At 43.9% G+C, this 17,287-nt stretch overlaps 1 protein-coding gene across 1 annotated transcript; it reads right to left on the bottom strand.

Annotated features, from left to right (window-relative positions):
• Positions 1-379: 379 nt before the first annotated feature.
• On the bottom strand, positions 380-17,029 carry Lyrm7 (LYR motif containing 7). Its single transcript, XM_041665152.1, has 5 exons — positions 16,967-17,029; positions 12,755-12,827; positions 11,031-11,101; positions 10,038-10,119; positions 380-925 (listed from the first exon to the last, which is right to left on the bottom strand). Exons 1-5 carry the CDS (start codon positions 16,982-16,984, stop codon positions 855-857), a joined length of 315 nt encoding a protein of 104 aa, XP_041521086.1. The 5' UTR covers positions 16,985-17,029; the 3' UTR covers positions 380-854.
• Between the last annotated feature and the right edge of the window lie 258 nt (positions 17,030-17,287).

Below are 17,287 nucleotides of genomic sequence, written 5' to 3'. Positions count from 1 at the left end.
GGGTTTCCCTGGTTTTGGAGCCTGTCCTGGAACTAGCTCTTGTAGACCAGGCTGGTCTCGAACTCACAGAGATCCGCCTGCCTCTGCCTCCCGAGTGCTGGGATTAAAGGCGTGCGCCACCACCGCCCGGCCCATCTATCTTCAGAAGACTATTTAAAATGTCTTTATAGGGGTTGGAAAGATGGCTTAGTGGTTAAGAGCACTTGCTGCTCTTCTAGAGGACTCAAGTTCAATTCCCAGGACCCACATAAAAGCTCATGACTATCTACAACTCCAGTCCCAGGGGATCCAATACCCTCTCCTCTGCAGATACTGCACGCTCAAGGTGTTTAGACATTTACACAGGCAAGGAAAAAACTGTCTTTATAAGAACACAGAGAAGCAAGCCACATTATTTTATCTGCAGAAATAACCGCAAGACTTTGGAAAACAATGGTTACTTTCAGTAGAGAGCTGGCAGAAAGTGTTCTTTTTTTTTATCAACTTAATATTTTAGAAATTAAACATCAATTTAATGTAGTGTTTTATATTTTGCAGTACTGTTTCCCATGGGATGAAAAGTCACCAACTTGGTAAAGTGCTTCATTGGCAAATAGCTTTGGTAAGACCAAAACACCTACCAAAGGGGAAGGAAAGAGTCCCACCTCCCCAGACATCCGGTCGCCAGGTCAGGCTGCCTGATGGTGAGGAGGGAGGCACATCTATGTCCTCAGAACACTGCAGTGCTCTGCAGCCCTGAGCCTGCTGCTCATTCGCAACATGCTACTTCAGAGAGAAACATCGCATGTCCAGGACTTTGGCTAGGTATATATTTAAAGTCAGAGGGAGCAGAGACAGGTTTTGTCCTGGAAACTTTACTGCTTCTGAATTGGCGCATCACAGTACGGAACGTTTTCTGTTAGAAGATCTTTCCTGGGGACCAGCTCTACAAGGAACACAGAGAGACGAGTGGTTAAGATGATTACAACGGCAGTTACTATCTATCCTCAAAACAGACCTAAGTGCCCACACGCCCACTTCCCCCACAGTTCCAACTGTAAACTGTCTGATTTAGGAACCTTGAAAAGAACTCTTCTAGAGACATTTTATTTCAGTTGTCTGAGGTGAAATCTTTGACTCTAAATGAAGGCATTTAATAAGATCCTTATTCATGTTACATAAAAACATACAACCGAGTCCATCATTTTACTAAACATGACTAATTAAACAACGGAACAGAATTAAGCTAAAAATACATTCTTGACCATCTGTCGATTGCTTATTAAAAATGTCACCTAGGAATGGTTTTTGAGGGAGGGTCTCATATAGCTCAGGCTAGTCTTGAACTCCCACTGATCCTCCAGCCTCCACCTCCCAATGAAGAAATTAGGGGTTATCAGGCCTTGCTTGGCTACTTAGAAATTTTTATAGAAAGCAAGATAGCACTCTCATAATTTAGACAGTCCTCATCTACAGAACAGTGGTTCCCCTCCCCTTTCATAATTTCCCCTCTCTTTTCCTCCGTTCCTTTTTGTTTTGGTGCTGGGAACCAAACCCAGGCCCTCATGCATTGCTAAACTTGTATCCTACCACTGAGCTACATCCTGATCCTCAGCAATGGCTCCAGACAGGTCGCTTAGGGAACTTACTAGGCAGGAGCCAAGGATGCTAACTGCAATGCGAGAGGCAGTCTGGTGCCAGGAGGAACTGTCATTACAGAATGACCTCTGTGAACTGGAGGCCAGCCTGGTTTACAGGCAAAATCCAGGACAGCCAGAGCTACAGAATAAGAGATCCTGTCTCCAAAAAAAAAGAAAAAAGAAAAAAAAAGGTTGTTTTTTTTTTTTTTTTACTTCAAAGTGGTTCATAACCTATTGAAAAAGATAGTCACATAATAACGTAAGGCTTCACAAATGTCTTTTATAGCGAAAATGCAAGAATTCAAGACTATTACATTGAAGAATAAATTACTAAACCCATCAACACTACTTTATATTATGTTCAGCTTTGAATAAGCAGAAATCTACCAGTGGTTTAGTAAGATTCAGTTTTCTTCCACTATGAACACAGCAGGCCTGAGCTGGTGCAAGTCTTCGGTGCTGCTAAGAACCCAGGACTGCCTTCCCTCCCTGTCTGAACAGCAGTCTGCCTTCCCTCGCTACCACCACGTCTGCTCTGCAGGCAGGAAGAACAAAGGGCAGGAGGGGAACCCCACCCAGCCCATTCCTTTTCAACAAAACAATAGCTTCAGTGGAAACAACACTCAGTAGATAGAGGTGTATAAAAGATGCCAGACAGTCTGGGAAAGAACGCTACAGCCTTCCTCATGGCCCTTCTCTGGATGGGCAACAAGGACATATGCATTCACGGAACACTCCAGTTACAACCTGTCCCCAAAGACCCAGTGCTGGCCTGCTGTGCCCACTGGGTCCATCTGTGGCTCACATGGTAGACACTTACCCCACTTTAGTTGGAAATAAATGGAAATAAATGAAGGGATGAAAAATAAATTAAAAAAAAAAACACCATTTAAGGCCAGGCAGTGGTGGCACATGCCTTTAATCCCAGCACTCAGGAGGCACAGACAGGCAGATCTCCGTGAGTTCAAGGCCAGCCTGGTCTACAAGAGCTACAGGCTCCAAAGCTACAGAGAAACCCTGTCTTGAAAAACAAACAAACAGACAAAAACAAACAAACAAACAAAAAAAGAAAAATAAATACATGAGACTGGGAATCCATGGCAGTGCTCGGGCCACAGAAAATCTAAATCCTAGGGACAGGAAAAGGCAAACTTCTTAATTTGGTAACGAACTAATCCTCGGCCTGACAATCTGGCAGTACCAAATTCTATTTTCAAGAGACTCAAAGCCCTGCTCTGATGCACTCTACAACACAGATGCCAGATGTAGCCTCTGAGCCACTTCCTGTCTTGGGGAGATGGAGATCTTGGGGAAGATAGCCTCTCTTGGGAGCTTCAAAAGCTTTCACAGTCCACTTCCTGTTAATATGAGTTCAGGAGAGCAGGAATGGCTTTCAGAGCTGAAGTAAACTCCACAAGCCTGGGTTTCTTAGCAATACAATCCACACTCAAAAACTATAAACTTCAAGTCTGTTTCCAATTGTTTCCACAAACAAGAAGCCACAGGCAAGTTATCTTACCCAACTTTAAGCAATAAAGACAGTCATTCTTCTTTGGTAATCTGCCACACTCACTAGCCTTAAAGTGAGCACTTCTTATAGAAAGAAAAAGCAACAAAACGAGCTCCCATGAATAAGGAGGAAAGAGGCCTGGGAGCAAACCCAGGTTACATTTTAGAAGCCTCTTTACATCTGTCTTACATGGGACAGTGGGACCAGTGACCTTGCAGCTCCTCAAGGCTCTCTTCAGAATACAGGCTTAAACAAAGAACGCCCCTTAGCAAAGTGAGACTCATCCATCCCTGTTTGTGAATGAACCAACTTCATCTGCAAGTATTCTTTCTCAGCATCTTGCTGAAAGCAAAAGAAGCTACCCAGCATGTACTGACATTTGGGCTGCTTCTTTTATTGCTGTAGTCCAGATCTGTTTGTGCCCCATTAGTCACTGACCTTATGATTTACCACTGTAAAGGTCACCAGATCAGCCAGGCGGTAGTGGCACATGCCTTTAATCCCAGACAGAGGCAAACAGACCTCTGTGAGTTTGATGTCAACCTGGTCTACAGAGTGAGTTCACTAAAGAGACTGAGGTAGGAGGGTCACAGCGAGTTTGAGGCCAGCCTGGGCTACAGAGTGAGATCTTGTCTCCAAAAAAATTTTTTATTTTAAATTTAAATATATATATACACACACACACACACACACACAGATATGCATAATGGATAGCCTAGTTCACAATAGTGTGGCAGAAACATTTGGACACTAATGATGTATAGGATATTAAGATAGTTTAAAGTTATAAAAATGTTACTAAATATATCAGGCACATAAACAGCAATACGCTGAGATGGAAGCTTACTCTTTTTTTTTTCTTTTGAGACAGGGTTTCCCTGTGTACAGTCCTAGGTGTCCTGGAACTAGCTCTTGTAAACCAGGCATTCACCTGCCTCTGCCTCCCGAGTGCTGGGATTAAAAGCGTGTGCCACCACCGCCCAGCAGTCACTTTCTTTCTAAGAACCTATCCCTTCCGGTGTTTGGCCTTGGGGCTCCTCTGACGTACAGAAAGTGCTTTGGGGGAACACTAAACTATCAATCTTTTACAAAGAGTGCACAGTTTCGTAAGGACAAGAACCAGATTTGTCCTACCCATTGTTCCACAAAAATCCCAATGCCTATCACAATAAGGGCTGAGTCACATTAAATTGTCTTAGAAAAACAATCAGTGTTTGACAAATGTACAGGATCAAAGGGCAGAAGTTTAGGGCTGGGGAGATGAGTGAGTTGATAAAATGAGTTCTGTGCAAGCACCGGACCCGAGTTTGGATCCAGAGCACCCGTGCAGAAACACACACCCATGATCTCAGAGCTAGAGAGGTGGACACAGGAAGATCTCTGGGTATGATAAGTGAGCCAATGTAGCCAAAGCAGCGAGTTTTAGGTTCAGTGAGAGGCCTTGTCTTTAACAATTAGGTGAACAGCAATCCAGGACACCTGACACCAACTTCTGACCTCCATATACACATGTGCACACACACAAATGTGCACACACTGACACAGACACATACACAAAAAGGCAGAAATTAAAAAAAAAAAAAGACATCTGAGCTGGGCATAGTGGAACACACCTTTAATCCCAGCATGCAGGAGACAGAGGCAGGCAGATCTATATGAGTTCGAGGCCAGCCTGGTTTAAAAGAGTGAGGTCTAGGACAGACTCCAAAGCTACAGAGGAACCCTGTCTCAAAAGATCAAGATGGTCCATACTGAAGCCTCCTCTCACCCAGTGAGCTGAAAGACAGCCAACAGCTCACTTTCCGTGTGACGACACTTAGTGTTCATGTACTTTACCACCAAAGGGCCGTAGAGGCAACTGCTCCAACCAGGAAGTAGCTCAAACCCACACAAAGGAACTAACAAAGCAAACACTGAAACTCTCGAAGCATAAACTGGCCCACATCTCAGCATACTGACATGATAACGGAAGTGCCACTCAGGCCCTGGGACCCAGCACACAGACAGCAACATTGACCAAAATGAGAACAAAGACCTAATCCATCAAAGTCCATAGTTTTGGAACAGTCCCTAAATGACGTGTGTCAACCCAGGATGTGATTTTTGTGCTTAAAACCCCACCCTGGGAAAGGCTAGGGACTGCACTTGGGACCTGAACACCTAGTGTTATCACCAGCCAGCTAATAAAGACTTTTTATTGCCTTGACTCTGTGTCCGAGTGGTCTTCTCTGGTGGAAACCTCACTACAGCTCATCATCCAGTGACCCTCTGAATGAGCACATAACTCGGGAGTCGCAGCAGGCGTAGATGACACCATTATGGAGCTGAAAGACATCTCCCCTGCCAGAAAGCACTGGTTTGAAAAGTTCAGACCTCTGCAGCCTCCAAAATACATTCCTGTCTCCAAGCCTCCAGGCTGTGGTTAAAGGTTTATCACCATGGCTACGTGAAAGAAGCAAGAAGCGTCTGACTGTGATATCAACCTTCCATCTTCAACACTGGTGAGAGGTATGAAGAATCTCCAAAACTGGCTGCTACTGTTTCTACCTTGCCACAAAGCCAGAACTCCCATCATCTTATAAAGGCTCCTTTCTACAAAGTTGTTCAAGTTCTGACCACGAAGCTACAGCCATGAGGACAGCTCCGTTTATGAGTCTCTGGGATTGGATTTAGATACTGATCACAGCTGCTAAGTCATAGTGATGGCCCCTGACTAGGCCGGTGGGAAGAAGAATGCCCGTGAGATTTCACTTCAAGAGCCTGCTCCAAAACAAAGACACAATCTTGAATCTCATCTTAAACAATGAAGATGTGGTTAGGCATGCAGACATGCTAGAAGAAGTTGCCCTGGAAACTGACGGTTTTTCAGGAAGTGACCTAAAAAAAAAAAAAAAAGGAGAAAGAGAGAAAGAGAGCGAGAGAGAGAGAGAGAGAGAGATGCTAGGCCTAGCACCTTTAATCCCAACACTCAGGATACAGAGGTAGACAGATTCTTTGAATTCAAGGCCAGCCTAGTCTACAAAGCAAGTTCCAGAACAGCTAGGGCTACATAGAGAAACCTCCTCATCCCAAAAATAAATAAATAAAAACAAAATAACCAAAAAAAGGAACGTGGGCTGCTGCCCTCGTGTGTGTGTGTGTGTGTGTGTGTGTGTGTGGCGGGGAGAGGAAATATACTAATTCTATACCAGGAGAAATTCAAGAATAGCCTGTGCAACAGTAGTCCCGCACCCAGTAACTGCAAAGGTGAAGGAGTCAGAACGTTTTAACTCGTGTTTGTTCAGAGTAAGAGTAAAGATCCTTTATATGGTTCTGTGACCTAATTTGCTGTGGAAGCTTATCTGTGAGAGGACCACGTGCTCTTAAAACACGCAAAGCCAGCAGGGTGGTGGTGGCGCACGCCTTTAATCCCAGCACTCGGGAGGCAGAGGCAGGTGGGATCTCTGTGAGTTCCAGCCTGGTATACAAGAGCTAGTTCCAGGACAGGCACCAAAGCTACACAGAAACCCTGTCTTGAAAAAAATAAGAGGGGCTGGAGAGATGGCTCAGTGGTTAAGAGCACTGCCTGCTCTTCCAAAGGTCCTGAGTTCAATTCCCGGCAACCACATGGTGGCTCACAACCATCTGTAATGAGGTCTGGTGCCCTCTTCTGGCCTGCAGACATACACACAGACAGAATATTGTATACATAATAAATAAATAAATAAATAAATAAATATTTAAAAAAAAAAAAGAAAAAATAAGAAACAAAACAAAAAAAACCAAAAAAACACAAAGCCATTCTATGTCAGCCTGGTCTACAGAGAGTTCCAGAATAGCCAGGGCTACAAAAACAACAAACAAACAAAAAACAAAAGCAAAGTCAGCTTTAATAGATAACCAAAAACTACTATAGTGGTTTGAAAGAAAATGGCCCCCAAAGGGAGTGGCACTATTAGGAAGTGTGGCTTTATTGGGGTAGATGTGCCCCTGTTGTGTGTCACTGTGGAGGTGGGCTCTGAAGTCTCATATATACTCAAGCTTCACTCGGTGTAATACTTAGACCACTTCCGATTGCTTGCTTCTCCAGCACCATGTCTGCCTGCATGCTGCCATGTCCCACAGCAATAATGGACTAAACCTCTGAACTGTAAGCAAGTCACCCCAATTAAATGTTTTTTCATTTATAAGAGTTGCCATGATCAACTGGGCAGTGGCGCACACCTTTCATCCCGGCACTCCAGGTGGATCTCTGTGAGCTCGAGGCCAGACTGGTCTACACAGCAAATTTCTCCATAGCCACTGAGAAACCCTGTCTCAAAATAAAATAAAATAAAAAATAATAAAATAAAATGACTTGCTTGGTCATGGTATCTCTTCACAGCAATAGAAACCCTAACTAAGACACTACTCTTCGAACAAAGCACTGGAGAATCCCTCCATGACCTTGTTTGATACAAAATCTTCTTCAACAGGATCCAGAATCTAAAAATATCTACCATAAAGTGTTGCAGAATACTTGTTTAATTTTGTAAAGATGTATTGCATTTGTTAATGTTGTGGAATATTTGTTTAACTATGTCAAGATATGTTGCTGTTTTAGCTTGCCTGCCTAAGGCACCTGATTGGTCTAATAAAAAGCTGAGTGGTCAATAGCAAGGGAGGAGGTATAGGTAGAATTTCCAGGCAGGGAAAGTAAATAGGAGGAGGAATTTAGGCTCGCGGAAAAAAGAAAAGGAGACAACAGGGAGACATCAGCGGTCAGACAGACAGACAGACACAGAAGAAGCAGGAAAGTAGGTCATACAGAATGAAAGAAAGATAAAAAGTCCAAGTCAAAAAGGTAAAAAGTCATGCAGATGAATAGAAACAGGTTAAATTAAGTTAAAAGAGCTAGTGGGCAAGCCTAAGCTAAGGTTGAGCATTCATAATTAATAATAAGTCTCCATGCCTTTATTTGGGAGCTGGTTGGCAGCCCCCAAAAATTCCAAATACAAAAAGGAAAATGGATCAGCTAGACTATATTAAATAGGAAACTCCTCAAAGGGAAAGACCACAAGTAGAAGATTCTTAGAATAGAAATATCCAATAAAAGATTTATATTTAGAACATATAAGAATTCCTTCAAGTCAAGAAAAAAGGCAAACAATCCTGTAGGAAAGTGAGCACTTTGTAAAGAGAATACTCAGATCTCTGCTAACCCACTGAAAGGCGTTCATACTTCCTTAGTTAGCAGACACATACAAACTAACGGGCCTGTAAGATAGCTCAGTGGGTAAAAGTGCCTGTCATCAAGCCTGGCACCCCACACTCAATGCCTCGAACCCACTTGATGAGAGCTAGCTTCTGACTTCCACTAGTCATATATGTGTGTGCATTTGAGTGTGCAAGCACGCACACACACACACACACACACACACACACACAAATGTTAAAAACATTAACAATGGGCTAGAAAGTTGGCTCAGCGGTTAAGAGCATTGCCTGCTCTTCCAAAGGTCCTGAGTTCAATTCCCAGCAACCACATGGTGGCTCACAACCATCTGTAATGAGGTCTGATGCCCTCTTCTGGCCTGCAGGCATACACACAGACAGAATATTATATACATAGTAAATAAAAAAATTATAAAAAAAAGGGCCTGGCATATATTTCCATTTCCTATAATCCCAATTCTTCTAAACTAAAATAACTAATTATAGAATAAAAGGCAAAAAAATAGACAGTCTAGCCGGGCGATGGTGGCGCACGCCTTTAATCCCAGCACTTGGGAGGCAGAGGTAGGCGGATCTCTGTGAGTTCGAGACCAGCCTGGTCTACAGAGCTAGTTCCAGGACAGGCTCCAAAGCCACAGAGAAACCCTGTCTCGAAAAACCAAAAAAAAAAAAGAATAGACAGTCTAAGTCGATAATAAATGATGCCAGAAAAAAAATAATAAATATGGTTACATAAAAATGGTTGTAGCCGGTATAGGTGCACCCCTTTAATCTCAGCACTCAGGAGGCAGAAGCAGGCAGATCTCCGTGAGTTCAAGGCGAGCCTGGTCTACATAATGAGTTCTAGGATAGCCAAGGCTACATAGTGAGACCCTGTTTCAAAAAAACAAGAACAATAAATAAAATAAAACAAAACAAAAAAAAACAACACAAAAAGGATGTGAATAAAACTACAGTTTTGCAATATATCCAGGAATTAGATCTGGTGGAGGGGCTCTAGAGAGATGGCTCAGCAGTTTAGAGCACAGCTGCTCTTGTAGAAGACCTGGTTTCAGTTCTCATCAGTCATCTGATGACTAACAACCATTTATAATTTAACTCCAGGGACTCCAACATCCTCTTGTGACTTCCACTGATATCAGGCAAACATGGGTGCACATATATCCATGCAAGCAAAACATGCACACACATAAAGTGAAATAAAAGAATCTACAAACAAGCCGGGCGGTGGTGGCGCACGCCTTTAATCCCAGCACTCGGGAGGCAGAGACAGGCGGATCTCTGTGAGTTCGAGACCAGCCTGGTCTACAAGAGCTAGTTCCAGGACAGGCTCCAAAACCACAGAAAAACCCTGTCTCGAAAAACCAAAAAAAAAAAAAAAAAAAAGAATCTACAAACAAACTTGAAAGTAAAAAGAAAAAAGGGGGAGGGGAGATGGCAGATGGCTCAGCCGAGGACTTGAGTTCATTTCCGGTGTTGGTGTTAGAGAGTAATGTCAGCCTGGTGGCTGTGATCACGCCTGTAATCCCAGGGGAAGCCAGCCTAATTTACACAGCAAGTTCAAGACAGCCAGGGCTACAGAGTGAAACCCTGTCTCAGAGTAAGAAAAAACAGAACAATAATAATAAACAAAATAAAGACAAACAAAGGAGCAGTAACGTTATTATTTTGAAACATCAGTCAGCAATCATATACCTCCAACCCACTTTACTTACTCAGGGTGTTGTGGTCAGTGTGAATACCTTGAATAACAGATGTTCTGAGTAATAGTTCAACATCGGAACCCACTTTCAACATCTGTTAAGAAAATCAGACAGAGTCACCCCTGAGTGCTTCGTAGGGCTGCACTGGTTTTGAAGACAACGGTTTTACAGGTCACTTTCTGATAATGTGGCTTCTAGCTTTGTGCAACTGCATCAGGTAGTATAGGAAGCGCAAACATTTCAGATGCCCTTCATTTTTATCTATCTAGCCCAAATTTTGTTCAAATAGACTTAGAACTTTGTTATAATTTGCATTTTAAAATGTGTTGGAGACTGGGCATCGCAGAGCACGCCTTTGATCCTAGCACTTAGGAGGCAGAGGTCAGCCTGGTCTACATAGTGAGCTCTAGGACAGCAGAACTACATAGTGAGACCCCCGTCTCAAAATAAAAATAAAACAAATGAAAAAGCAATTTTTTCTAATTTGTTGTTCACTTGTACAAATATTATTATTAGAGATATTCTCTTATTTGTATTTTCTCTTTTACCAATCAATTCTCTGGGCCATAAGAATCCCCACAATTTTCTTTTCTCAGTATGTAGCCCAGGCTGGCATTGGATTTGTGATTCTTCTGCTTCGGCCTCTAGAGTACTACAAAGACAGGCAAACCCCACCACGCCCAGCTCCACTCTGCACTGCTTCCCGACCTAAAATTCTCTGTGAAGTGCTGCATCATGAGACCGCTATAGCGGCTTCTGCCATGGCTCAGCTGCCCTGGCCTTGACCAGAGCTGCTTCTGCGTTCTCTTCCCAGGGACCTTGTTATCTTTGGGGGTAGAAGACAAGCCAGAGAGGAGCCACAGCAAACAAGTGCAGGCGTCTGCGGCTGTGAGGGCTCTCACTACCAGGGATGGCTTTCCTTTACATGACCCTCCACTCCCGCCTCCTCTCTTTACTAAGGACATTCACACCAGCTCTGTTAACAACTGAAACCTGTTACTGCACCTCTTCTATTTTCTCCGGAGAGGCCTCACTTTTATGTTTTTTGAATTCTTCATTTATCTTTACTCTGGCCGCTAGAGAGAGAGAGAAATACATGTAACTTAATACCCATGATTCTTACATGTTATTCAGCATAACTCATTATGAATTTCTACTTCTCATATAAAGCAAAGCATGAGCAATGTGTTCCATGCCAAGCATGATATCACAACACCATGAGAGCAGCACTTAAGATGATGAGGCAGGGGCTGGAGAGATGGCTCAGAGGTTAAGAGCATTGCCTGCTCTTCCAAAGGTCCTGAGTTCAATTCCCAGCAACCACATGGTGGCTCACAACCATCTGTAATGGGGTCTGGTGCCCTCTTCTGGCCTGCAGGCATACACACAGACAGAATATTGTATACATAATAAATAAATAAATAAATATTAAAAAAAAGATGATGAGGCAGGAGAATTTTAAGTTTGAGGCCACCTTGGGCTATAGATGGTAAGGCTTTTTTCTTCTTCCTTCTGCCTTTTTTTCTTTTTCATTTTTTCTTTTTCTTTCCTTTTTTTTTTTTTTTTGACATAGCTCTGGCCATCCTGGAACTCATTATATAGACCAGGCTGGCCTGGAACTCAGAGATTCTCCAGACTTTAAGGCCACCAAGCCTGGCTTCTTTTCAACTTTGTGTACCTTCAGAACTACTAGATTCTAAGAAGTCTGAACCCAAGTATGTCTTTTGTGTAAATCTAAACATTTGTTTTGTTTTGAGCAAGGGTCTCATTGTAAAGCCGAGGCTGTTTTGAACATGTGAGCCCTCTTCCTCAGCCTCCAGAGTGCTAGAGTTACATGCGTGTGCTACCACTCCCAACTAAAATGCTTTATGAAGACGGGAAGAACCAGTGCAAACTGTATATACCCGCACACACAGATGCATCAGTATGGAAGATCTGATCCCGAGACCTTGGCTAAAGAAAAAGTGAATGATGAAAGCAGAGTTGCCAGGTGTGGTAGGTAGGTGTGGTGACGCATGCCTTTAACTAAATACGGAGTGGGGGTAGGGGGCGGGGGGGGGGCAAAGGCAGGAGGTGCTCTGTGAGTCTGAGGTCAGCACAGTCGACATGGCAAGTTCTAGGATGGGTAAGACTATAAAGTGGCCTGTGTGTCTCAAACAACCAAAAAAAACAACAACAACAACAAAACAACCTTTTAGGCTCACACATACCACCTACATTGCAGCAACTTAATTATATGAAGTCCTTAGTAAATATTCAACAAATGTTGGCTAAAACAATAATATAACCCATGCTGACAGAAAAATAGCCATGGAGTCTCCTTTGGTGCTGATCTTCCTCAGGGTTAAGAGTCTGGTCCTATCCTAGCTGTGTGGTAGTGGCACAGACCTTTAATCCCAGCATTCAGAAGGCACAGGCAGAGGCAGGTGGGTCTCTGAGTTTGAGGCCAGCCTGGTCTACAGAGCAGCCAGCTAAAGAATGGGTGTGCACCAGGGGTGGTGGCACACACCTCAGGCAGGAGGACCAGGAGCTCAAGGTCACCCTCTACAAGAGAACCTTCAAAGCCAGCCTGGGATATCTAAGATTCCCAGCTCACGGTGGCACCCTAGCTCAATGATGGAGTAATTTGCTTCACATGGGTGAGGCTCTAAGTTCAATTCCTAGCAATGCAAAACAAGACAAATAACAAAAGCATGGATTTGCTCTAAAGGAGTGAAAAATATATTTACCTTCTAATGCTCTCTTATCATTTTTAAAAACTTGTTGTCTGGTCCTGTGTAGTGTTCTAAAGAGCTGTAAAACCTATTAAGAAAAAGAAGAATTCAGGGCCGAGGAGATGGCTCAGGGGATAAAGCACACGCTCCGCAGTTCTGAGTTGTGAGTTCAAATTCCTGGAATCCACAAAAAACCAGATATGAGCCGGGCGATGGTGGCGCACGCCTTTAATCCCAGCACTCAGGAGGCAGAGGCAGGCGGATCTCTGTGAGTTCGAGACCAGCCTGGTCTACGGAGCTAGTTCCAGGACAGGCTCCAAAGCCACAGAGAAACCCTGTCTCGAAAAACCAAAACCAAAAAAAAAAAAAAAAAAAAAAAAAAAAACCAGATATGAGAGTGCACATCTGTAACCCCTGTATGCCTGCAGCAAGATGACAGCAGAGAGACAGGATAATTCCAGGCGCTCAAGGGATTCTGGAGCTAGCCTGTCATATGCAGAATTCCTGCCTCAAACAAGGTGGAAGCAAGGACCAACACCTGAGGTTTCCTCCGACTACACACATACACAGAGAGAGTTATACACACACATACACACACACACACAAATAAATAAATAAATAATATTTTATGGTTAAGAAAAAAAATCAAGCCGGGCGGTGGTGGTGCACGCCTTTAATCCCGGCACTCGGGAGGCAGAGGCAGGCAGATCTCTGTGAGTTCGTGACCAGCCTGGTCTACAGAGCTAGTTCCAGGACAGGCTCCAAAGCCACAGAGAAACCCTGTCTCGAAAAACCAAAAAAAAAAAAAAAAGAAAAAGAAAAAAAATCAAATTCAAAGCCAGGTGGCAGTGGTGCATGCCTTTAATCCCAACACTCTGAGTTGGAGGCCAGCCTGGCCTACAGAGTGAGTTCCTGGACAGCCAGGACTACTCAGAGAAACCCTGTATCAGGAAAAAAAAATCACATTTTACATAACATTTAAAATTGCTGTATTAGAAGGATTAAGTAGGATTTATTTCCTATTTGTTTTCAGCATAGCTGGTAAAGCAAGAACTTGCAAAATATCTTCTGAGTTGCTATGTCTCTTTCAGTTCAAGAACAAAACAAGGTGGGGCTGTGAACAGAGAAACTCAGCTCAAAAATCCACACCCATCCACTCCCCACCTCCCCCCACAAAAAGCCAAAAACAAAGAACAAAAACAATGGGGAACTGGGGAGATGGTGCAGTGGTCAGGAGGATGTACTGTATGCAAACTGTTCTTCAGAGGACCTCAGTTTGGTTCCCAGCACCCACATCAAGTGGCTCACAACCACCTGTAACTCCTCTGGCCTCTGCAGGCATCTGCACTTGTGCATACATACCCACACACATGCACACAGACACATAATTAGGAAAAAAAAGTAGCAGTTGGGGTTACAACTCAGTGGTACAGTGTGCAATTTAGCAAAGGTAAGGCCCTGGGCTCCCAGGCTCCATCTAGCACAAAAACATTAAAGAAAAAACTGTTATTTACAAAATTGTTAAGGTCTGTGAAACAAACAATCGTCAATGAAAGAAAGAAAGGAGGAAGGGAGGGAGGAAGAGAGAAAGAGAGAGGGAGAGGGGGGAAAGAAAGAAGGAAGGAAAGAAAGAAATAAGGAAAAAAAGAACACAAAACACTAATCTAAGCCAAGTACGGTGGCTCATTATCTGTAAATCCAGCACTCAGGAGGGGGAGGCAGGAGAATTAACTCTTCCAAAAGACCTGGGTTCAATCCCCAGCACCCACATGACATCATACAATTCCAGGTGATCTGACACCCTCACACAGACATACATGCAGGCAAAACATCAATGCACATTAAGATAAAAAACATTAAAAACAAAATAAAATAGAAAATCTGCCTTAGATATAGGGCTGGGGAGATGGCTCAGGGATTAAAATCGTGGTTCAGCAAGGGTCAGGACCTGAATTTGGATCCCCAGAACCCCCCAAAATACAGGGTAGATGCACACTTCCAGCCTCGAAAGGCAGAGACAGAGGATACCCAAAGCAACTGGCTCTCAAGGCTACATACTCATACTGGAGAACTCTGGGGTCTGTTGAGAGACCCTGCCTCAATAAAGAAGGTAGAAGGGCAATAGAAGTATCCATACATGCACGCATGCACTCACAAGTACACACATGAAATGGAAAAAATATTTAAGATTTACTTATGAGCATTTTAGATTTAGGATTTTTATTTTTTTATGCTTCGTCTGTACTTTAAGACAATCACAGGAAAGGAACAGACTTGCTATAGGAGAACAGGGACGAAACAACATTGTGGGGATGGCTTTGAAATTGAGAAATGTGCACAGAAAGGATTTTTCTTTCCTTTTTTCTTTCTTTCTCCCTTTTTGTGTGTTTTTTTCTAGTCAGGGCTTTTCTGTGTAACAGTCTTGGCTGTCCTGGAACTCACTCTGTAGACCAGGCTGGGTCTTGAACTCACAGAGATCCATCTGTCTCTGCCTCCTGAGTGCTGGGATTAAAGGTGTGCACCACCACCTAGCCAGAAAGAATTTTTCTAAAGTGCTTGACAGTAAGAGCTGATTGCCTTGCAGAGACTGTTGAAAGGAATATGTTGTTTGTTTTTTTGATTTTTTTCAAGACAGGGTTTCTCTGTAGCTTTGGAGCTTGTCCTGGAACTAGCTATTGTAGACCAGGCTGGCCTCAAACTCACAGAGATCCGCCTGCCTCTGCCTCCCCAGTGCTGGGATTAAATGCGCCACCCACCACCTGGCCAGGAATATGGCTCTTAAAGGTACCACAGTAGACTGTGTTTAGCACATAGTGGGTCCTGGGCTCATTTCTCAGCACTACAAAATAAAAAAATAAATTAAGTGAAAAGAGACAGACAGGCAGGCAGACAGGCGCACACACACACACACACACACACACACACACACACGACTAGGTGTCTAGGTACACACCTGTAGTCCCAGCATCTTAGGAAGTAGAGCAAGGAAATCACTTGATCCCAAAGATCATATTAAGACCACAGTCTCAAACCAAACAGTAATCTCAGTAATTATATGTCGTCCCTAAGGGACTGGGGGTATCCATTAACACAAAAACAACACCACTAGTTTAAGACCATTATCCTCATAAAAAGAAAATGGGAGCTGGAGAGATGGCTCTGAGGTTAAAATCATAGGCTGCTCTTTCAGAGGACCCAGGTTCTTCCCATCACCCACATGGCAGCTGACAACCACCTTTAGCTTCAGTTCCAGGGACTCTAACGCCCTCTTCTGGCCTCTGTGGGTACCAGGTATGCACATGATACACGGACATTCAGAAACACCACCCATTCAAAGAAAATACTTTTAAAAAGAAAATGCTATCTTTATTATTACAAAGCTATTGAGACCAATATTACATTGGAGCTAATAAAATAATTACATTTTTATTTATTATTTATGCAGTATTGGGCATGGAACCCAGGACCTTGACCATGCTAAGGGTTCTACTACTGAATACAGCCACATCCCTACTAAAAAACTTTTCAGATGAAAAAGTAGCTGAGTGTAGTGGCTCACACCTGTAATCCCAGCACTTGGCAAGCAGACTGCTGAGTTGGAAGCCAGCTGGGGGCTACACAGAAAGTCTGAGGCCAGACCCTCCTAATTCCCAATTAAACTTCAGGTCTCTGCCTATGGTTTCTTGTGATTTCATTTCTTTCCTTTTTAAATTTTGAGACAAGACATACATTGTCTGGGATAGCCATGAACAAGAGGTTCAGCAATGCAGCCACTCCCTCTCTAGAGATTTCTGAATTCCTCTAGGTAAGTTAAATCCTAGTTTCAGCCTCACAAAACAAGCTGTGTTTTTAGTCTGAAGAACTTCCTTCGATTTTATTGTGTATAATTTTCTTACTACTGGTTTCTTTATGAAGGCAAGGGCGGTCAGTTTACGATCATCACCCTCCTCCACTCACCATCTCTCACCCCCCTCACTCACTGTCCCTCCTGGCTGTCACTCTCCACTCAGCGCCCCTCGGGGTCCCCCTCCTCCGCTCAGAGCCGATCGGGGTGGTCACCCTCCTCACTCACTCTCCCTCGGGGCCGTCTCCCTTCCCTCCCACTGCTCTCATGGTCGTCACCCTCTTCCACTGACTCCTCCACTCTGCGTCCCTTCGGGTCGCCTCCCTCCCCTGCCGAGGGTCCTGATCTTCAGCCTCCCTGTCCCTCCTCCCCAGCCCTGTCACCTTGGCGGGCTGACCCATGGCTCCCCACGCCGCTGCCACCGCCTCTCAAGCCGCCCCCTCTCGGTAGCCAATCAGGGCTGGGGCGTGGCCAGAAACGCTCCGACATAGCAACCAATCAGAGCGTAGCTCCTCCTCCCTAGCCCGCCTTCTCCACAGGAAGAAGGTCAGGCGCTTGCTAAATAGATCCAATTATAAAATCGCGAGAAGTCGCAGAGCCAAATTACGAAAAGGAGAACGGAAGTAACCGGAAGCCATGTTTGTTAGAGTCAGAGTTCCTTCCACTTTGCTGCACGCTTGGTTATTAGTTAATGGGTGATCTTG

This window comes from Microtus oregoni, unplaced genomic scaffold (genome assembly GCF_018167655.1).
Source record: "Microtus oregoni isolate MIOR12 unplaced genomic scaffold, Mior012 000015F_ref0000493, whole genome shotgun sequence".
Lineage (NCBI taxonomy): Eukaryota > Metazoa > Chordata > Mammalia > Rodentia > Cricetidae > Microtus > Microtus oregoni.
Note: the sequence above shows the minus strand (reverse complement) of the source record. Positions and strands in the feature narration are given on the sequence as shown.

What these genes read in the sequence shown, in the direction of transcription:
- Lyrm7 (XM_041665152.1), bottom strand. An exon ending in TGATAAGAGAGCATTAGAAG is followed by an intron (nt 11,102 to 12,754) that starts GTAAATATATTT and finishes CTCTCTCTCTAG; the next exon opens with CGGCCAGAGTAAAGATAAAT. An exon ending in CACTGACCACAACACCCTGA is followed by an intron (nt 926 to 10,037) that starts GTAAGTAAAGTG and finishes TGTTCCTTGTAG; the next exon opens with AGCTGGTCCCCAGGAAAGAT.